Source organism: Lacerta agilis, chromosome 10 (genome assembly GCF_009819535.1).
Source record: "Lacerta agilis isolate rLacAgi1 chromosome 10, rLacAgi1.pri, whole genome shotgun sequence".
Taxonomy (NCBI): domain Eukaryota; kingdom Metazoa; phylum Chordata; class Lepidosauria; order Squamata; family Lacertidae; genus Lacerta; species Lacerta agilis.
This window is the reverse complement of record NC_046321.1, coordinates 2,045,894-2,068,471: the sequence shown is the minus strand read 5'-3', so window position 1 is coordinate 2,068,471 and position 22,578 is coordinate 2,045,894. Positions and strand designations below refer to the sequence as shown.

General features: G+C 50.8%; 1 protein-coding gene across 1 annotated transcript; it reads right to left on the bottom strand.

Moving 5' to 3' along the window:
* Window positions 1–273: 273 nt before the first annotated feature.
* CHKB (choline kinase beta) lies at window positions 274–21,807 on the bottom strand. Its single transcript, XM_033162875.1, has 11 exons — window positions 21,580–21,807; window positions 16,286–16,394; window positions 13,629–13,742; window positions 11,900–12,033; window positions 9,570–9,674; window positions 7,188–7,246; window positions 5,706–5,793; window positions 5,210–5,318; window positions 2,335–2,441; window positions 868–949; window positions 274–645 (listed from the first exon to the last, which is right to left on the bottom strand). Exons 1-11 carry the CDS (start codon window positions 21,756–21,758, stop codon window positions 589–591), a joined length of 1,143 nt encoding a protein of 380 aa, XP_033018766.1. The 5' UTR covers window positions 21,759–21,807; the 3' UTR covers window positions 274–588.
* Between the last annotated feature and the right edge of the window lie 771 nt (window positions 21,808–22,578).

Below are 22,578 nucleotides of genomic sequence, written 5' to 3'. Positions count from 1 at the left end.
GGGAGGGGAGTCTAAGATCGGGAAGGGATGGGCTGAGCAGGGAAGGAGAGGGCCGAGCTTGTGCACAGATCTGGGGCAGGAGAGAAATCTCTGGGGGAGGGGGCTAAGCATGGCCAAGGGAAGGCACAGTGGTGGAGGCAGCAGCAGGCCACGGAGGGCCGAGGGCAACAGAAGGCGGAATGGAAGCAGGCGAGGGGGCTCACACATCCCCACCCTGTCCCAAAGTGCAGAGATCCCCTCTTCCCACCTTCCCCGTGCCCAAGGGACCTCCATCATGGAGGGAACTCCTGCCTCGCCTGCCGGAAGCCATGCCTGTAGCATTTAGCTGCCTGGCATCCTCCGGGTGTGCTGCCACCCCACGGGGGCTCCGTGGCCCCCTTGCCCGGCTGTGGACCACCCCAGCCAGAAGCCAAAGAGTTTTTGCTGCTGCGGAACGAGCGCTGGCCAGCCAACCCTCCTTCTGCGTCCGGGGAGAGAGCTTTGGTCCAATGGCAACGGTGCCTCTTGAGGTCCAGGAGTTCCGAGCCTGGGTCCCGCGACGGCGCCAGCCAGGCCAAAGCCTGGGCGCGGAGGCAGGACGGGCGAGGGTCACTCGCACAGAGATTTCTGCTGGAAGTAGGCTTCGAAGCGGCACTGGGCATATTCCTGGGAGGCAAGAGGAGGGGGGGAGGAAGAGGAGGGCAGAGTCAGGGTCAGGCATTGCACCACCTTTCGCAGAACATGAGAAGCCACCAGCGCCCACAACCCCCTGGTTCCAGAGCGATGCTCTTGTTGCATAATGCATCCGCCTGCCCTCGCAAACCACTGAAAGTCCGCTGAAAGCATAGCATGAGAAGAGACTGCTGGATCAGCAGTGCAAGGACTCACCAGGTAGCCAAACTCGATGGTGGAGATCTTGGCCTGCAAGATGGACCACAAGCCCCAGAAGAAGTGGGAGGCCATTGCAAATCTGGGAGAGAGAGAGAGACGGGGAGGAGAGGATTCAGGGAAGGAGGAGGAAGAGGAGCTGGAGGGGAGGCAACGGGGGTCCAAAGTGGCCTCTCTCCATCATATGGAGGGGTGCTGGCTCAGGGATGGAGCAGCTGCTCTGGACACCCATGCTTCCTGACTCCATGTGGTCGACTCTTCGTGACCCCATGGACCAGAGCACGCCAGGCCCTCCTGTCTTCCACTGCCACCCACACTCATGTTGGTAGCTTCGAGAACATGCGGTGTAGTGGTTAGAGAAACAAGCTGGGACCCAGGAGGTCCACACTTGGCTACGAAGCTCACCAGGTGGGACCCGGGCCTGTCACTGCCTCTCTGTCTCAGCCCGACCTGCCTCACATGGTTGTTATGAGGATAAAGTAGGGGCGGAGAAAGAAGCAGGAGTGCCACCTTGAGCACTTTGGCAGGATACAAATGGCACAAATGGGAAAAAATAATGTAAAATACTCCTGTCCCTACCGGCAGCTCATGGTAGGGCTCGGGGAGCCCCTGTCTGAAACCCTGGAGAGCAAGGGTCAGCAAACCTTTTCAGGAGGGGGCCGGTCCACTGTCCCTCAGACCTTGTGGGGGGCCGGACCCACCCTCTCCCGAAATCACCACCCCTCCCGAAAGGACCCACCCTCTCCTGAAAGCACCCCTGCCACTGCCTCATCTTCAGCATCGGTGTCCTCTGCCTTGGCAGGGTGCAGAGCCCATGCCGCTGGCCTGGGTGGTGGAGGCAGCCTCCGTGCCGCCGCCCCTTCCTCCTGCTCGGCTGCCTCTGGGCACTGCCCCTTCCTTCCCACCGAGGCGGCTGAGCGGGAGGAAGTGGCGGCGGTGCAGAGGCCGTCCCATGTGGCGAGGCCTCCGCACCACACCGGTTGACCGAGCGGGTGGCAGGGTCTGCGAGGTTCGCGGGGCGGATTAATGAACCCAGTGGGCTGGATCCGGTCCGTGGACCTTAGTTTCTCCCCTGCCGGAGCGCCTCTGATTGATTGATTGCATAGATAAATAATACAGATCTATCTCAAAGACACTCCTGCATTGTCTCCAGAGACAGAAGGATGCCAGCCATTTATCTACTCCATTAACACCCCACTTTTTTCTCTAAGGAGCTCAAAATGTCGCACCGAGTTTTCCTCCTCCCCGTTTTATCCCCGTAACAGCTTGTGAGGTGGGCTAGGCTGAGAGGCAGCGAATGGCTCAAGGCCACCCGGTCAGCTTCATGGCTGCACGGGGATTCGAACCCTGGCCTCCCAGATCCTTCTTTGACACTCTAACCACTATGTCACACTGCCTCTCTCTGCCAGTATAGGCAATAGCGGATTAGAATGCCCAAGGCGACTCCCTGCGTTCCCAGACACTGACCGGCTGATCTCCAGAAGCATCTCCTCCTCGAGGCGCTCCTGCTCTTCCGGTGACGGGCGGCCTTTCTTCCCAGCCGCCTCCTCCAGGTAGCAGCGGATAAAATGCAGCTGTGGAAAGAGTAGCCTCAGGGTGAGCTGGGAGAACAGAGCCAGGTCCTGACATGGCAGGCCGCTCCACCCTCCGAGATATCCTTGCTCTGGCCTACTCGCCTGAACATGCTTCTTACTAACCATCATAATTTGATTTATAACCCACCATTCACCTCGAGGTCCCAGGGCAGGTCACAACGCTTTCAAAAGGCAACACTGGAAAACCAAAAGGCTTGTGCTTTTCCGAGACCCACAGCTGTCTCTCCCCAATAAACATATCCCTTTAAATAAAAAAAGACGATTTATTGCTTTTCAGTGAAGCTGGGAGGCAGCTCAGAGGAACAGAAGAGGCTGCTACACCAGGCCAGTGGCCCATCTGGTCCAGCATCCTGTTCTCACGGTGGCCAATAATATTCCTGCGGAAAAATCTGAGAGCAGGATTTGAGCACAAGAGCGACTCTCTCCTCCTGTGGTTCCCAGCAACTGGGATTGAGAAGGATTCCCTCAACAGCCCTCTGCTCTTCCACGAATTTGCCTAATCCCCTTTTAAAGCCTTCCAAATTGGTGGCCCTCGCTGCGTCCTGTGGCAGTGAGTTCCATAGTTCAACTATGCGTGAAGGACTTTCTTTTCTCTGTCCTGAATCTTCCATCATCCAACTTCATTGGATTTCCACAAGTTCTAGTGTGACGAGAGAGAGAGAAACCTCTTCTCTATCCACTTTTTGCGTGCTGTGCATCATTTTATAAACTTCTAATTTGTTGCCCCTTACTCACCTTTTGTCTAAATTAAAAGGCTGCAGACAATGCAATCTATCTTCATAAGGTCATTGTGCTACCCCCTTTCCTAAACCTTTCCAGACTCTACAATGTCCTTTTTGAGGCGAGGCAACCAGAATGTGGTCATACCAAAATTTTGTATAGCAGCGTGACAATACTGACAGCCTTGCTCTGAATCATCCAAAGTTCTGCTTCACTGGACGTCCACAAACTCTGGTGTTATGGGGGGAGAAAACCTTTTCAGTATTTTAGTGGAGTTTAGTGCGCTTTGGGAAGAACTGTGACAGATGAGGGAGGCAGGAATCAATGTTCAAATAAAAATTCCTGCAGTCTTGCTGCTCTGGGCAGGGGCTTGTGAGAGCACCCCCCTCCCCAAAAGGCTGCCCTCCAGCCTCCAGAAGCATTGAGGCTACTCACTTGACCAGTTTCAAACGCACAGAGTCAGCTGCTAAGTCAAACGTGCACCAATGGATGGTCAAGCCAGCAGCAATTTAGTATCAGAGCCTAGGAGGTTTCTGCCAATTACGACACCCTCCAAAAAAAAACCCATTACTTTGATTAGATTCGAAACTAAAACTCTTGTAATCCGTGATTTATAACGAAATGTTATGCAAATATAAGGGAGAGACAATGATATTCAGAGGACCCTGCTGTTGATATACTAGCATTTATTCTAGAACCCCAAAGGCAGGTCCCATAAGTTAGAAATGGGTTTACAAAGCAATTATAATGCTTTATTTATAACTACGCAAATAAAAAAATCAACACCCCCGCCCCCCGCGCAAAGCCTGTAGGAACTACAGAACACAGAGGTCCGCTTTCAAATGCAGTTATGGGGTAACCTAAATGCTTGTTGCAAACCACTTTTGAGATGTAAAGGCAGCCAAAATCATCAGGGAGATGGAGAGATTCCCCTGCGGAGAAAGGCTGCAGTATTTTGGACTTTATAGTTTAGAGGAAAGACAAGTGAGAGTCGACTTGATAGGAGCTTATAAAAATTATGATAAGAGGACTTACTGCAAACTGCTTTTAGCCAGGGTTTCCTGTTGGCCTTGATATTAATTCTCCTTCTACCTACATTTAGGGATGCAGGTGGCGCTGTGGGTTAAACCACAGAGCCTAGGGTTTGCCGATCAGTAGGTTGGCAGTTCAAATCCCTGCGACGGGGTGAGCTCCCGTTGCTCGGTCCCTGCTCCTGCCCACCTAGCAGTTCAAAAGCACGTCAAAGTGCAAGTAGATAAATAGGTACCACTCCGGCAGGAAGGTAAACGGCGTTTCTGTGCGCTGCTCTGGTTCGCCAGAAGCGGCTTAGTCATGCTGGCCACATGACCTGGAAGCTGTCTGCGGACAAACGCCCCTCCCTCGGCCTATAGAGCGAGATGAGCGCCGCAACCCCAGAGTCGTCCACGACTGTACCTAATGGTCAGGGGTACCTTTACCTACATTTACTCACAAACTGTGATTCATCAGCTGTACAGGTGAAAATCAAAAAATTAGAATATCATGGAAAGGTTCATTTCTTTCAGTAATTCAACTTAAAAGGTGAAACTAATATATGAGATAGACTCGTGACATGCAAAGCGAGATACGTCAAGCCTTTATTTGTTATAATTGTGATGATTATGGCATACAGCTGATGAGAACCCCAAATTCACAATCAGCTGTACGCCATAATCATCACAACTATAACAAGCAAAGGCTTGACATATCTTGCTTTGCATGTCATGAGTCTATCTCATACATTAAACTCCAGTAGCTAATGAAAACAATTGCTTACATAAATGGACTTTTCCACGATATTCTAATTTTTCGAGTTTCACCTGTATGTTATATGAATGCACACGTGTCATTCTACTTCTTGCTTTTGCTGCGGGTGCTTCAGTGCAACGGCAAGCCGCCATCGCGGAATAATTTGGCAAGAAATGAAAACGAGCCATCATCTGAGAAACGGCCACTTCCTTCGAGCGAGAGATGCGACGCCCGTGTGGCGAGCAGAGGGCAGGAGTTACCTGTTGGTGGCGGCTGGGGTAGTTTTCTGGGCTGGCTTTGTAGAAAGGCCACTGGTCGTAGGCGTAGTTGTACACCCATTCGCAGAAGTGATTGGCGATGTCGAAGCCCCTGCAGGGGAGAGAGGGAGGGAGGGTGAAGCTCAACCCACTGGACTCTGTGGCTGAGCATCAAGCCAGGATCCCACCCACCCCCCTAATATGGGCAGGTGCCTGCAGTTGGTCTGCTGCAGGGCTGGGGCGTGGGATGCTTGCCAATGGGCTTCAATGGAATGAAACCTCTTTTGCGAGTTTCATGGTGGGAAAAAGCCCCATCGGTAGTGGGGAAGCAGGCCTGCCCTCCCATTTTTCCTCGGCACAAAGAAATCCAGAGGCCTGGCTGGTTAAGGGGTCACCGTGCCAAGCCCAGCCCTGCGGTCGTTGCCAGGCCTCTTGCCACCAAGCCCTGACGTCTGCCGCCCGCTTCCCTCCCTGCCGCCTGCCCTCCCCTCCAGCTCACCGGTAGTTGTAGCTGCTGTACTCAAAGTCGATCAGCATGAGGCGGTCGGAGGCGGCGGCCTCGCGCCCAGCCAGGAGCAGGATGTTCCCTGGGTTGAGGGGAGAGAAGGAGCAAGAGGAGAAGGCATCAGCGACCACTCGCCATGGCAGCTATGCTTGCAACCCCCCCTCCAGTGTCAAGGCCAGCATTGTAATTATATTTATTTATATCCGGGTGGCGCTGTGGTCTAAACCACAGAGCCTAGGGCTTGCCGATCAGAAGGTCGGTGGTTCGAATCCCCGTGACGGGGTGAGCTCCCGTTGCTCGGTCCCAGCTCCTGCCCACCTAGCAGTTCAAAAGCACGTCAAAGTGCAAGTAGATAAATAGGTACCACTCCGGCGGGAAGGTAAACGGTGTTTCCGTGCGCTGCTCTGGTTTGCCAGAAGCGGCTTAGTCATGCCGGCCACATGACCCGGAAGCTGTATGCCGGCTCCCTCGGCCAGTAAAGTGAGATGAGCGCCGCAACCCCAGAGTCGTCCGCAACTGGACTTAACAGTCAGGGGTCCCTTTACCTTTACCTTTATACCCCGCTCCCATAAGAACTCAAGAAAGCTCAGTTGAGACAGAACCATGGGGGGAAGCAACCATTAAACGCACACATATTTTGTAGCTATAGGTAATTTTACATGTGAATATATATGCGTAACAAAACATGTCTCTCCCATCTCCGCCCGTAACTCTCCAATGGTTTGATTTCATTCCCAAGAGTGCATTCTGCCCCTGTATCCTGAGACAGATGGACGCCAACAAAAATTGTGCACATTTTAGGTCTCTCTCTCTGTGTGAGCTACGAAAACATACAGATAATTACAGGAAAAACAGCCCTCTCATTAAAAGCAACCAGTTCCCCAAAGCCTGTTGGGACAAGGGCAGTATTCATCTGCTGAATAGGTATTCTATTATCTGATGGCGGAAGGAGAGTAAGGAGGGAGCCTGTCTGGCTTCCCTAGGCATGGAGTTCCAAAGACTGGGAACTGCCACCAATAAGGCCCTGTCTTGCGCTCCTACCCAGTATGCCTGTGAGGAAGATCGGACCGAAAAAGGGCCTCCCCTGAAGCTCTCAGAGCCCAGTCAGGTTCATATGAGAGAACAGGATCTTTCAGTATTCCTCTGGATACTGGTTTCTGGGAGTCACAGGTGGAGAGAGCCCTGTGGAACTCGGGTTCTGCTCCCAGAACTGGCCTCAATGGGCCCGTTGGGTCTGATCCAGCTGCAAGGGTCTTCTCATATGCCCTTCCACTCAGGGTGGCTGCAGGCATTGCGTTGCTCTGACAGCGGAAGGAAGCCAGGGCAGTGTGCCTTGCCCAAGCAATCTCAGCATCATTCAGGGGGTCGGGAGTGGGACTCTGAGCACCGCCCAAGTTTCACAAGCCACTGGCCAGAACCTGGGGGAAAGATCACACCCCCACCCCCAACTTCCCTTCCCCACTTCAGCATCCTCACCTTCTTGCACGTCGTTGTGGCAGAAGACCACAGGGGACTGGGTGGACTCCAGCAGCTCCCTGAAATTCCAGGAGAGAGAGATAGAAAAGAGAGTTACAGGTGGGTAGCCGTGTTGGTCTGCCATAGTCAAAACAAAATAAAAATTTCTTTCCAGTAGCACCTTAGAGACCAACTAAGTTTGTTCTTGGTATGAGCTTTCGTGTGCATGCACACGAAAGCTCATACCAAGAACAAACTTAGTTGGTCTCTAAGGTGCTACTGGAAAGAAATTTTTGTTTTATAGAAAAGAGAGTTGGAAGAATGAGGGTGTTTGCTTTGCACAGGAGAACCCCCCCCCCCGAAACAGAGCATATTTGGAGGAGAGGAAAAGGGCCCCTGAAAAGAAAACACAATCCCCCCCACCACATCTACCCCATCAACTCATGGAGGTCAAGGAGGAGTTTTCTGCTGGTCCAGAGGGCAGGGCAAGAACCAATGGATTCAAATGAGAAGGGAGGAGATTCCAACTGAACATTAGGAGTATCTTACTGATGGCAAGAGCCATGGAATGGAAAACCTTGGAAGGTGGTTGGAATCTCCTTTGTTGGAGGTTTTATAAACAGAGGTTGGACGGCTGTCTGTTAGGGATTCTTTTGCTGTGTTTCCTGCATCGCAGGTGTAATGAATGGTATGGTTTGTATGGGCCTAAAGACTGCGGAAGAACACCACAAAATGGATGTGATGTCTTTGAACTGACAGTGAACCGATCATGGACTGTGTTGTATAAGCGCTAGTGGAATATGGAAAACATGTTTTGGCAAGAACGGTGCAAGAACAGCACATACAAGGAGGCATGGAGATGGGCTACACCAGGGGTCAGCAAACTTTTTAAGCAGGGGGCCGGTACACTGTCCCTCAGACCTTGTGGGGGGCCGGACTATATTTTGGAAAAAGAAGAAGAATGAATTCCTATTCCCCACAAATAACCCAGAGATGCATTTTAAATAAAAGGACACGTTCTACTCATGTAAAAACATGCTGATTCCCGAACCGTCCGTGGGCTGGATTTAGAAGGCAATTGGGCCGGATCCGGCCCCTGGGCCTTAGTTTGCCTACCCATGGGCTACCCAATATTACCTTCGAGGTAAGAGATGTGAGATGATACCAAGGACAAGGGTGTGAGATGCCAAACACAAGGAGTAAAGAGTTGTGTAATGCCAAGTGTAAGGACGTTCAGTGGTTGCTCATGAGGAACCAGCCAAACGCAGAACTTCTAAGATAAGTTCTTTATTGTGCAAAACTATTTACAGTGGAGCAAAAGTTCAGCGTCCATCTCCTCACTCCGCAGAGTCCAGGAATGACCCCTTCCGGTTCTTTTTCCAGCAAAAAAGGCGCGGGATCCTGAACCCCCGCCTGCCCCTTCCACGTCCTTCCTGCTTCCCCCTTCTGAGCGTGGGAACCTGACCCCGTTCCCCGCTAACCCTGTGCTGCTGAGGCTCTGCGATCCTGTCAGAGCCCCTACACTGCCTTCCTGCTTCTGACTCCCCTTCCCCACTGGAGGAATGGTAGCTTCCGGCAGAGGAGGGGGAGGACGAGCTAGTGAAATGCACAGGGGGTTCCCTATACTGCAGACGCTCCTGGGATGCAACCACCCGCGGGGAGGGGGGTTTCCTGACACCAAGCATCAGAACAACAGGGTGAATGAATGGCAAAGCCCTCCAGCCGAAGGTGTGTGCCAGACATTTACAGCACTGTCGTCTGTGTCACCCGTGGCTCTTACTGGACCTGATCAATCCAGTGAAAAGTGTGAAAGGTGTATGAATGGATATATATATGGTAGAGTGCATGTCAACTACTTGTTAATCAATAAAACAATATTATAGAGAAAATCCAATATTAGTTGTCTGAGGTTTACTTGTGCCTTCCCTGGAGTGTCCTGGGTCTCATCTAAACAGATTAAAAGAACCTAATTGGTCATTACACAGGGGGTTGGACTAGATAGCCCTTGGGGATACCACCCGTCTCTACAATTCTGTGATTATCCTGGCCAGAAATGCATCTTCCCTGTTTAGAGGCCGGTTGCCTCTTGCAGCCAGAGGCTAAAGGCATGTCGCTGCTTCAGACAAGTCCAACAACTGGTCCATTTACTCTGGGGTTGAAGTCCACCCCCACCCCTATCCCCACTGCTATCCCCAAAGCCTTCTGGCAGGAGGGGCTGAAGGATGCAAAGTACCTGCTCTGCCACTCAGAGCTATGGACCCTGCCTTGGTGTGTGTGTGTGTGGGGGGGGGGTTGATGGACAGCAGGGGGGCAAGGCATCCCATCACGGACTCGCTAATTCTGCCAGGGGGCACAGCACTGACGCAAGGCTCCCGATCCTGTGCCCCACTGCCGCCCGCTCACCTGAGGCTGCACATTTCTGCTTCCAAGTTGTACGCCTTGAGCTTATTGAGCTTCTGCAGCTGGGCTTCCTGGGGGAAGGTCAGCTCGGAGATCTGCTTCAAGTACCTGCCAACAGGGGGAAAGGAGAATCGGTCAGAAGAAGAAGAAGAGGAGGAGGAGGAGGAGGAGGAGGAGTTTGGATTTGATAACCGGGCCATTCCATTGTCACGGGTGGGACACTTAGGCCATGGTTTTTTGTATTCACACATGTGTAACAATGTAAATATACATAAAAATTAACAACCAAAATTTAAACTATGTTCTTAATAAGATACTGAACATTTTACTAATTTTATTATTATAGATATTTTTGACAATTTTATTAAATGTTAAAAGTATTGTCACGGGTGGGACAAAAAAAGGACATGGCGCTTGAGATAAGTTTGATTTATGGAAAAACTCTGCGAGTTGGGAGGTGAATCAATGATAAACTCAGCATATCTGTTTAAATCAATGTTTATTGGATACAACTATGCAATCAGAAATTAAGTTTAAGAAATTTAACGATACAAAATTAAGGAAAAAATGCTGTCACGGGTGGGACAATCATCACAAAACTTTTACCTTGAACACTTCTGTGAAGACTACGTGGGTGGACTTTTGAAAAGAAGGTCCATAAACTAAACTTCTTTTGTCTTTAGCTTTAAAAAAATGGTTAGACTGCACGTTTGGAATCTTCCTCACCAAAGTCCAGCGCTCATCTCGCATTCTTATCAGGCTCATTTTTCATGGAATGGCCCAATTCCTCCTTTATCACTACCTGAAGGAGTCTCATAGCAGCTCACATTCTCCTTTCCCTTCCTCCCCCACAACAAACACCCTGTGAGGTGAGTGGGGCTGAGAGACTTCAGAGAAGTGTGACTAGCCCAAGGTCACCCAGCAGCTGCATGTGGAGGAGCGGAGACGCGAACCCGGTTCACCAGATTACGAGTCTACTGCTCTTAACCACTACACCACACTGGCTCTCACACTGGTCAGTCACTTGCTTTCTCCAGCCACAACCCAACAGGCCTAGGAGGTCTCATCGTTCCACTCAGAAAGCCTGGGAGGGGAATCTGCACCCTGCCCCTAACCTAAATGACATCCCAGTTTTCACACCCATTCAAGGGGTCAAGGTTCTGTCCCTCATGGGGTAGCCCATTGAGCTCTGCCCTATTACGACTATCTCCTCTGAATTCTCGGGAAACAATGGGATGATCCAATAGGTATTTTTTCCCTTTGCATTTCACTTCTAATTCGTACACCGCCTTTCTATATCACTATACGCAAGCTGAAGAAACAACACAAAATATACCGCAAGGATGGCACATCTTGTAACACCCCAATTTGATGCGGGTAAGTCATAATAAAAAATATGACTTTTTTTTTTTAAAAAACCTTGCTTCTAACAAATAAAATGACATTCAATAATTTATGGGAATATAATAGTACCCAATAAAATTAACCCTCCAAATATCGGCAAATGAACAGAAATTCCCTCTCAACCATTACAACAAATCGTTACTAAACTATCGTCCATAAAAATAACAGTAAGTCACAATATTAAAAAATGCCACAATGCATTAAAAATATCATCCTTAAAAACAACAGAAAAAATAATATTCCTCTTGCATGCTAACATACATATGGACTTGTCAGCTATGGTTAAAAGTCGCATACCAGTGACTGTTATGGTAAGATAAAGGAATAAGGTGGGATTTATGATATTGGGAATAATCAAGAGAGAAAAAGCAGGAACAAGAAACAAAAGACATGGGAAGTCCTTAAATTATATAATACTTAATATATAATTATATAATTTGATTTGTTATTAATTGGAGTGTTATTAATGAAAACTTAATAAAAAATTTTTTTCAAATCATCCTCAGGAGGTGAAAAGTAGGAGGGCCACACACTTTAGCAACCCACAGGCCGCATCCAGCCCCACATATTGCACGATGGCAAGAGGAACCACCGAGGACACCAGAGCGTCAGCATAAGAACAGCCTGCTGGATCAGGCCATGTCCCATCCCGTCTGGCACCCTCTCCTCCCAGTGGCCAACCAATTGCCAGTGAGAAACCTGTAAGCAGGATTCGAACACAAGAGCAACTCTCCCCTCCTGCGGCTCCCAGCAACTGGGATTCAGAAGCACTGCGGCCTCCAGAGCCATCGCGGCAAACAGCCACTGGTACCGTTCTCCCAGTGCCCTAGCCCCAACTGGGTCCTACCCAGTCTCCAAGGGCAGCCCCATGCAGTGTGTGCTACAGCGGTAGTCTAGCCTGCAGCTTTCAAAAGCACAAGGGGCCTTACTTGTCCATCGTCCCGAACATCCACTTGGGCTCCTTATTGAAGGGCATCACCATCTCGTGGAAGCGAGCCATCTTCGTGGCGATCTCCCCCGAGATGCTGGGGTCGGGCAAGTCCTCCGTGATCAGGCGGCGGCTCTGCGGGGAAGAGAAACGGGCGGCATGAGAGCCTCTTCCTCTCCCACCCAAAGGAAGCCAATTCCCGCTACTAGCAATAGCTCCATGGGCACCTGCCCCAGAGGTGTGGGGACCCCTGGGCAACAGAGCGCAGAAACAGCAGGCAAGGAAGCATCTATTGAGAGTCCATTTCACAGGTGGGAGGAAAGTTGGGTGGGTGTGTCTGGGGCCACTAAACCAGAGCCAGAAAATGAAGGAGGGCGTTGGCTCGGACCCAGGTTCCAATGTCTGCATGTTGGCAACATCCACAAGCGGGCTAGCCTCCCTCGCAGGGCTGCTGTGGTGAGAACACTGGACAGCCAACCTGCCCAAAGCATTACTCAGAACAGCAGCTTGCACAGCCCATTAAGGAAGTTAGGGGGATAGGGGGCGGGTGGGTGTGGGGGACTCCCTGGTCCTGAATGGGGCAACTGTGCCCCTGAAGGACCAGGTGCGCAGCCTGGGAGTCATTTTGGACTCACAGCTGTCCATGGAGGTGCAGGTTAATTCTGTGTCCAGGGCGGCTGTTTACCAGCTCCATCTGGTACGCAGGCTGAGACCCTACCTGCCCACAGACTGTCTTGCCAGAGTGGTGCATGCTCTAGTTATCTCCCGCTTGGACTACTGCAATGCGCTCTATGTGGGGCTACCTTTGAAGGTGACCCGGAAACTGCAATTAATCCAGAATGCGGCAGCTAGACTGGTGACTGGGAGCGGCCGCCGGGACCACATAACACCGGTCCTGAGAGATCTTCATTGGCTCCCAGTACGTTTCCGAGCACAATTCAAAGTGTTGGTGCTGACCTTTAAAGCCCTAAACGGCCTCGGTCCTGTATACCTGAAGGAGCGTTTCCACCCCCATCGTTCAGCCTGGACACTGAGATCCAGCGCCGAGGGCCTTCTGGCGGTTCCCTCATTGCAAGAGGCGAGGTTACAAGGAACCAGACAGAGGGCCTTCTCAGTAGTGGCACCCACCCTGTGGAACACCCTTCCATCAGACGTCAAGGAAATAAGCAACTATCCTATTTTTAAGAGACATCTGAAGGCAGCCCTTTTTAGGGAAGTTTTTAAACTGTGATATTTTAAATGTATTTTAATGTTTGGTGGAAGCCGCCCAGAGTGGCTGTGGAGACCCAGCCAGATGGGCGGTGGTACAAATAAATTATTATTATTATTATTATTATTATTATTATTATTATTATTATTATTATATGACAATATGAAATTCAAAGCAGAAACCGTTAATTGCATTTATTCAAAGCCCAATTAAAACTATTCAGTTCAGGCTTCCTAAGCCTTGGCCCTCCAGATGTTTTGAGACTACAGTTCCCATCGTCCCTGACCACTGGTCCTGCTAGCTAGGGATCATGGGAGTTGTAGGCCAAAAACATCTGGAGGGCCGAGTTTTTGGGAAGCCCGATTTAGTTTAATTATTTCCCACAAACCTGATGAACTTGATCCAGCTTTTCCAAGTCTGGAAGTCATTTACAGTTCCCGTATTCCTTCCGCCAGCCCCTCAGGTAATCCCACCCACCCACTTTGGGAACCGCTGATCCAGGGCACAGCCAACAACCCACCGGGATATATTCCTCCAGGCGCCCCTGGGGGAAGATGCCGTAGAGTCGCGGTCCCAGCATGCGCTCGGCCAGGATGGCAAACATGACGCTCTCGAGAACCAGCGAGTCGACCCCCTGCGGGAGAGAGAAAGGCGATGGGGTCAGATTCTGCCCTTGCCGCCACCCCCCCCCCCCCGAAGAAAGAAGAGAGAGGGTGTTGCACAGCCCTGGCAGAGAAATCCTCAAAGACGCGCAAACCATAGAATTGTAGGGTTGGAAGGGACCCTGACGGTCATCTGGTTTTACCCCCTGCAAATGGCCTCAGCAGGGAAGGCGGCAGAATTGCGGGGCCTCACAACCCTGGCCCATAGCTGTCAAGTTTCAGGTTTGAAAATAAGGGATCAGCAGTCTCACCTATCCCGGGGACAGTCACATGTCAGTGGTGGGCGGAGCCAGAAGCAAAAGTGGGCGGAGCAGCGATGTAAACTCCAAGCGGGCTCAGAGCGGAGCAAAGAGGAGGGCAGCCATGTGCTCCGCGCAATGGAGCCCCATCGTCTTCTTGTCTGATCCCATCAAAACAGGACAGGAAGCAGCAGCTGCTCAAAGGCAGCCAGGCTCCGCCCGCCAGCTAACCCTATTGGCCGGCTGAGGGGCTCGGTGGCAGCGGATAGGGGCTGATGCAGGGGGAGGAATACACCCCCCTGTAAGCGCGGGAAACGGCTCCCACTTGCTTTGAGGGCTGAGGCTTTTCTCTCCAAGTAGGCGAGGTATTCCCTCCCAGTCCCTGGCCAGCAGGGGAGGAGCTGCTTCCATTAAAAACGGGTTATTTAAGGGAAATAAAAAATAAGGGAGAGCAGAGGGAAACTGCTTGAAATAAGGGAGAATCCCGGGGAAAACGGGATACTTGACAGCACTGCCCTGGCCCCAGAGGGACAGAGAAGGCAAAAAGGATTCGAGATCAGGCTGGCCACCAACGAGACCCTGAAGGACTGAAGTGGCCTAAGGACAGAAGAAGAGGCTGCTAGATCTAGTCCAGTGTCCTGTTCTCACGGTAGCCAATCAGATGCCTGTGCAAAAACCCGAAAGCAGGATTTGAGTATAAGCAAGAGCAGCACTTTCCATTCCTGAGGTTTCAAGTAACTGGGATTCAGAAGCATTGCTGCCTCAACTGTGGAGGGCATAACAGAGCCATCCTGGATGGCAGCCACTGATAGCCCTCTCCTCCTCCAGGAATTTATCTAATCCTCTTCAAAATCCACCTAGGTTGGCGGCCATTGTAATCTCATCGCCAAGTAGCACTTTAAACCTAGGTTATGGTTGCCACAATGGAATGTCTAGGTGCTTTTTTTGCATTTTGGAGTTTTTTAAATATTTATATTTATATTTATATTTATACTTATATTTATTTATATTTATATTTTTATCTTCATTATTTTATATTTTAAAGAAAAAACCTCAAAGTGGTTTAAAGGTAAAGGGTAAAGGGACCCCTGACCATTAGGTCCAGTCCTGGACGACTCTGGGGTTGCGGCGTTCATCTCGCTTTATTGGTTTCCGGGTCATGTGGCCAGCAGGACTAAGCCGCTTCTGGCGAACCAGAGCAGCGCACGGAAACGCCGTTTACCTTCCCGCCGGAGAGGTACCTATTTATCTACTTGCACTTTGACGTGTTTTCGAATTTCTAGGTGGGCAGGAGCAGGGACCGAGCAACGGGAGCTCACCCCATCATGCGGGGATTCGAACCGCTGACCTTCTGATCGGCAAGCCCTAGGCTCTGTGGTTTAACCGACAGTGCCACCCACGTCCCTTCAAAGCGGTTTACAACACATCAAAACATCAAATAAAACAATCCAGATTAAAACAAATTCAAACTTTGAGGAAAATATTTCTTATCCTTCTCTAAGTGACATTTTGCTTTCCTCAGTCGCCCTCCTGGTGTACAGAGATTTCCACATGGTCGCAGAAGCACCCGTTGCCAGTTGCAAAACGCACCTGGCGCCTGGCTAATTTCTAACGCTGCTCTTGCAGGAGGCATCCCCAATCCCTGGACAAGCTTCAACTTTAGGCTCTTTATGCTTCGGGGGGTATCTAACCAGGAGAGCTGCTCCTTTGCAACCAGAACTGGAGGAGGATCGAGACGCGGCCACCCAGGCTGCCCCCAAGAGACAGTGGTAAAAAGCAGAAGAGGGCCAGTATCCACACAAGACGCCATCTGGGGTGGGGGTGCAAACTGCAGACGAGAGCCCCAGTTCTTGCTGGATCTTCAAATGGGAGGGGTGGGGCTGCATTTCCAGAGAAGCGGACACGGAGCAATGGATTCAAACTATAAGAAAGAAGATTCCACCTAAACATTAGGAAGAACTTCCTGACAGTAAGAGCTGTTCGACAGTGGAATTTGCTGCCAAGGAGTGTGGTGGAGTCTCCTTCTTTGGAGGTCTTTAAGTGGAGGCTTGACAGCCATCTGTCAGGAATGCTTGGATGGTGTTTCCTGCTTGGCAGGGGGTTGGACTGGATGGCCCTTGGGGTCTCTTCCAACTTTATGATTCTATGATTCTATGACCTCCCTGCTATTGACTAAGGTTTCCTGCAAGGTGCTGTTGGGCCTGCATCAGTTCCTCTTCAGCCCCTGGGGAGCCAGCACAGGGAAGGCCACGCCACGGGGTCGAGGAAGATCTCACCTGGAGGATGACTCCGTAGATGCGCAGCAGAACTTGGCGTGGCTCATCTTCCGCAGTCACAATGTGATCCGGGAGGGTGCACTTGTAGAGGAGGTTGCTCAGCCCCCCGCTGTGGAGAAAGCACAACCCAGGAGGGGAGGAAGAGTCAGAAAGGGGGAGGGCAGGTGGAGACTGAAGAACAGCAGAACTGGCAGGGAGAAAGAGCCTCCAGGCAGGTAAGCCAGCAATAACCTTCTTCCTCAGGAGGCCAAACAACCCCCCATCCCAAGTGTCTGTGTGCTCAGGCTCAGACTTTAATACAGTGGTACCTCGGGTTACAGACGCTTCAGGTTACGTACTCCGCTAACCCAGAAATAATGCTTCAGGTTAAGAACTTTGCTTCAGGATAAGAACAGAAATTGTGCTCTGGCGGCGCAGTGGCAGCGGGAGGCCCCATTAGCTAAAGTGGTGCTTCAGGTTAAGAACAGTTTCAGGTTAAGAACGGACCTCCGGAACGAATTAAGTACGTAACCAGAGGTACCACTGTAATGCAAGAAGAGACACCTGGATCAGGCCAATTGCCCACCTAGGCAAGCATCCTGCTCTCACAGGAAATATCTATGAATGCTTTTTGTATGATGATATTGTCAGTTTAGCTTCATATTAATACAATTCTTCCAGTGATATACACGGTTTTGTATTTTATCTGAGACTCACAGGGGCCAAGCAGATGCCCCAACAGAAAACCTGTAATAGTAGTAATTTATTACTTATACTCCGCCCATCTGGCCGGACCTCTCCAGCCACTCTGGGCAGCTCCTAACAGACTATTAAAAACACAATAAAACATCAAATATAAAAAACTTCCCTAAACAGGGCTTCCTTCAGGTGTCTTCTAAAAGTCAGGTAGTTGTTTATTTACTTGACATCTGACGGGAGGGCGTTCCACAGGGCGGGTGCCACTACTGAGAAGGCCCTCTGCCTGGTTCCCTGTAGTTTTGCTTCTCGCAGTGAGGGAACTGCCCGAAGGCCCTCGGAGCTGGACCTCAGTGTCCAGGCTGAATGATGGGGGTTGAGATGCTCCTTCAGGTATACTGGGCCGAGGCCGTTTAGGGCTTTCAAGGTCAGCACCAACACTTTGAATTGTGCTCGGAAACGTACTGGGAGCAGGATCCAAGCAGGAGTGTCCCTGCTGTGGTTTCTAGCAACTGGAATTCAGAAGCACTGCTGCCTCCAACCGTGGAGGCAGAGCCTAGCCATCATCATGGCTAGGAGCCATCGACAGCCCCCCCCCTCCATGAATCTGTCCAGGTTTTTATGCAGAGATCGAGTGGCCACCTATCAGTGATTCCTGTATTGCGGGGGGCTGGACCGGATGTCCCCTGGGGGTCCCTTTCAACTCCATGAGTCTTTGATTTGTCCCATAATAATAATAATAATAATTTATGTAGTTTAAGTAATGAATTATATTTGAATAATCTATGTCCTAAAGACTATTAAGAAGAATGGTTAATGTTAAGAAAAAAGATACAAAGTTACTAAAGTATATTGATATTGAACGCAGCTAAGAGAGCGGGGGAGGTCCCCCCTTTTGAAGAAGATAGAAACTAGAATTGAATAAGGATAGTTTAATGTTCTTGTTTATGTAGGTAAGTTTTCTTTTATTCTTTGTTGTTTTTGTTTAAAATGTTTATTAGGTTTTTTCTTTTTTATTGTTTATTTGTGTATGTATTGTGTTATTGTTGTTCAATGTGAAAATAATAAAATATCTTTAATAATAATAATAATAATAATAATAATAATAATAATAATAATAATAATAATTTATTATTTGTACCCCGCCCATCTGGCTGGGTCCCCCCAGCCACTCTGGGCGGCCTCCAACAGATATTAAAATTCATTAAAATATCACAGGTTAAAAACTTCCCTAAACAGGGCTGCCTTCAGGTATTTTTGAATGTCAGATAGTTATTTATCTCTTTGAGCTCTGCTGGGAGGGCGTTCCACAGGGCGGGAGCCTCTACCGAGAAGGCCGTCTGCCTGGTTCCCTGGTTCCCATATAGCAGAGGAAGCTGGAAAAGTCACCCCCACCATGTGGGCAACAAAATGCTGATTTCAGCTGCTCCCCAGAATATGTTCTGCCCTCCTTCCCTGCCCTGTTGTTTGCCAAGCTCACTGCCTCCCCCACCCCAGCCTCTGCTATGTGCTGGGCAGTGCTCTGGCGGTGTGTGAAGCCTGCCTGGAATGCCTTGAGAAGGAGACGGTGACCTTTGGCGCCCTCCGTGCTGTGGGCGTGCTGTGCCACATCCCACAGGAGAAATGAACAATTGACACACACCCCTCCTCCTCTGGGGGCAGGAAAGGCGCAGAGCCTGCAAGGAAGAAGTGAGTCATTTTCCGGAGAGCTGAGCTGCCCAGCTGCAAGAGCAGCAGCAGCAACAGCAGCAAAGTAGCAGGGCAAAGAGATTTGTATCTCTCTATACATACGGGGACCCAGGTGGCGCTGTGGGTTAAACCACAGAGCCTAGGGCTTGCCGATCAGAAGGTCGGCGGTTCAAATCCCCGCGACGGGGTGAGCTCCCGTTGCTCGGTCCCAGCTCCTGCCCACCTAGCAGTTTGAAAGCACGTCAAAGTGCAAGTGGATAAATGGGTGGGAAGGTAAATGGCGTTTCCGTGTGCTGCTCTGGTTCGCCAGAAGCAGCTTCGTCATGCTGGCCACATGACCCAGAAGCCGTAAGCCGGCTCCCTCGGCCAATAAAGTGAGATGAGCGTCGCAACCCCAGAGTCGTCCGCGACTGGACCTAGTGGTCAGGGGTCCCTTTACCTTTACATATACAGGAACGTAATTGCAAGTGCCTACGGCGTCAAATTGTCTTTGTCAAAATATGGTCTGAAGCTCAACATCAAAAAAACTAAGATCATGGCCACTGGTCCCATCACCTCCTGGCAAATAGAAGGGGAAGAAATGGAGGCAGTGAGAGATTTCACTTTCTTGGGTTCCATGATCACTGCAGATGGTGACAGCAGTCACGAAATTAGAAGACGCCTGCTTCTTGGGAGGAAAGCAATGACAAAACTAGACAGCATCTTAAAAAGCAAAGACATCACCTTGCAGACAAAGGTCCGTATAGTTAAAGCTATGGTTTTCCCAGTAGTAATGTACGGAAGTGAGAGCTGGACCATAAAGAAGGCTGATCGCCGAAGAATTGATGCTTTTGAATTATGGTGCTGGAGGAGACTCTTGAGAGTCCCATGGACTGCAAGAAGATCAAACCTATCCATTCTCAAAGAAATCAGCCCTGAGTGCTCACTAGAAGGACAGATCCTGAAGTTGAGGCTCCAGTACTTTGGCCACCTCATGAGAAGAGAAGACTCCCTAGAGAAGACCCTGATGTTGGGAAGATGGAGGGCACAAGGAGAAGGGGACAACAGAGGATGAGATGGTTGGACAGTGTTCTCGAAGCTACCAACATGAGTTTGGCCAAACTGCGAGAGGCAGTGAAGGATAGGCGTGCCTGGCGTGCTCTGGTCCATGGGGTCACGAAGAGTTGGACACGACTGAACGACTGAACAACAACACGGCGTCAAATATCTGGAGGGCTGCCATGTGGAAGATGGAGCAACGTTACAAGGAGCAACGGCTTCAAGTTACAAGACAGGAGATTCCGACTCAACGTCAGGGAGATGGCAAGAGATGTTCGACAAGGGAATGGACTCCCTCTGGAGACACTGGGCTCTCCTTCCTTGGAGGTTGTATGCTCTGTTTAAGAATCCCTGGCAGATAAGCCACCCAACCTCCGCTTAAAAAACCTCCAGCGAGATCCCACTTCCAAACAGCCCTCGCCAGCAGAAGGTTTCTTCTTCCAGATGTATTTAGTCAAGAGTCTCGTTTCCTGGAACTTGAAGCCACTGGTTCGGTCCTACTCACCTGAGCAGGGGGAAACAAGCTTGCGAAACCACCTTTTGTGCGACAGCCGTTCAGGCACGAGAAAGTGGCTCTCCTATGCCCTCCCTCCCAGGAGCTCAAGGTTCTCCCGCTGCTCATTTTACAACCCTGTGAGGTAGGATAGGCTGACGGAAGACAGCGACTGGCCCTCACGGCCGCCCACAGGGAGCTTCATGGCAGAGTTGCAGGGGGATTCGAACCCTGATCTGTCTGAGCAATGTTTATCCAACCCATTTTAGGTAAGTCTCCTGGGCTTTCAGAACAACATAATATCTCATTACTATTACAGGATGAAAGCCCAGAAATCACTTACGCTGTCGTCAGATTCTGTGCAGCCTTGATAGATATACGTCGAAAGATGGTCTGTGATGTAAATCAACTTTAAATAGTGGCCTAAAATATTGTTGGATCTATATTTTAGTAGCCTATCTCATAGAACCGATAACCCGAGTCTAAATTTTATTAGTTATATCTATGTTTAATCAATGATTTTAAGGACATGGTTTAATTTTTTTACATTGTTTTTACATTGTTTTTATAAATGCAAATATCTTGTTTTATGCTGGTCTGTGACCGAATCAAGTATATTCATTCAACACTCCCCATTTAACCTCCCCAATAGCCCTGCGAGGTAAGTTAGGCTGAGAGGCAGTGACCAGCCCCCAAGGCCGCCCTATGGCTCATAGGCAGAACTTGGAACTCTGCTTTCCCCCAGGTCCTAGTCTTCGTTTGACCCCCCCACGCCAACCCTTCCAGGTAGGCTAAGCTGGGAGAGGTGGTGCCCGGCCCCCAAAGTTCATGGCATCAAACCCAGCTTCCTCCCAGGTCCAGCGCTCTAACCATTGCGCTGCACTGCCTCTCCTCCCCATTTCACCCTCACGCCAACCCTTCCAGGTAGGCTAGGCTGGGACAGGTGGTGCCCAGCCCCCAAAGTTCATGGCATCAAGCCCAGATCCCTCCCAAGTCCTAGTCCTGCACTCTAGCCATAGCTGTCAACTTTTCCTTTTTTTAAAAAGGGAAATTCCCTTACTGCGAATAGGATTCCTCGCAAGAAAAGGGAAAAGTTGACAGCTATGGCTCTAACCACTGCGCCGCACTGCCCATTTCACCCCCACGCCAACCCTGCGAGGTAGGCTAGCCTGAGGTTCTAGCCCCATTTCACCCCCCTCACACACACACATAGCAACCCTCCTTGGTTCAAGGGCGAGATTCGAACCCCGCTCCCTCCTAGGTCTCTGAAGCCCAGGTTTGGAAAGCCGGTGCGCCGCTATTCCACGCTCTACGGCAGAAGCGGCGAGTGGAAAGAGGCTGACGTCACCCGCCACGGCGCGGCTACTCGGCGCATTACGGCGGGCGGGGCGGGGCTCACCTGACGGGGACGATGCCGAGGTCTTCGGGCGCCGCCAGGCAGCGCCAAGCGCCGGCCAGGAACTCCCGGCACCAGAGGAAGGCCCGGAGGCGCGTGGGCCCGGGCACGGCCGGGGAGCCCCGTGGCGAGCTGGGCACGGCGAAGTCCCCTCCGGACCCGTTTCCCTCAGGCGACTCCATCCCGCGGCCCGTTCGGCTGCGCTGGCCGGAGCCCGCCAATCAGAACGCCGCTCGCCTCAGGGCCTCGGCCAATGGCGGCAGCGCCGGGCCTTCGCCCCACCCACCGGCCCCCGTCCCGCCCAATCGCCTCTCCGTCGCTCGGACGGCCTCTTCCCGGCTCCTTTCGCTCTCATTCGCCGCGCGTTCTCCTTGCCGCCGGCTTTGATTGGCCTCTCGCGACGCCAACGTCGGGAGAGCTGCTGACGGAAAGGTGGGCGCGGCCTTACTGAAGCCCCACCCGGTAACCCCGCGGCCAATCCGAAGCCGCCGCTCCAGATCCGCCTCTGGCGCGGGGGGGCCAATCACAGAGGTCAGGGAGTAGGGAAGCCTGGGCGCGGGAGACACGTGTACGAGTGCTTGTGGGAACGCGCAGGCGGGTCGGGGTCGGGCTTGGGAGCTCTGGCCACGCTTCTGGGACTGACGGTGGGTTCATCTTCTGCAAGCCCAGTGCTTGAGATATAGAGCCATTGCCGGATTTCGGTTTGATGAGGCCCTAAACTCCTGAAGGTAATGGGGCCCTTTCTATGTCCAGCTCTCTTTTGTCAACAACAAATGGTCGCTGTTTTATGTGTTGAATATATGCTAGATGGTGATTTATGGACCTCATAGGTATCTCAAGTCATTTGCACATCACATAATATGGATTTTATCAAAGCAATTGTTGAACTGAAATACAATTAAGAAGTATATTAATAGTGAAATAATTCTTAAGCTCTAACTTAACATGATTTTTTTATTCCATAACAAACTTAATAATGCAAACACATTGGCATTTGGCAAT

Coding starts and splice junctions, on each gene's coding strand:
- CHKB (XM_033162875.1), bottom strand. CDS start 21,758: ATGGAGTCGCCTGAGGGAAACGGGTCCGGAGGGGACTTCGCCGTGCCC. Junction 5,319..5,705: donor TACAGCAGCTACAACTACCG/GTGAGCTGGAGG, acceptor TCTCCCCTGCAG/GGGCTTCGACATCGCCAATC. Junction 646..867: donor CCATCGAGTTTGGCTACCTG/GTGAGTCCTTGC, acceptor CTTGCCTCCCAG/GAATATGCCCAGTGCCGCTT.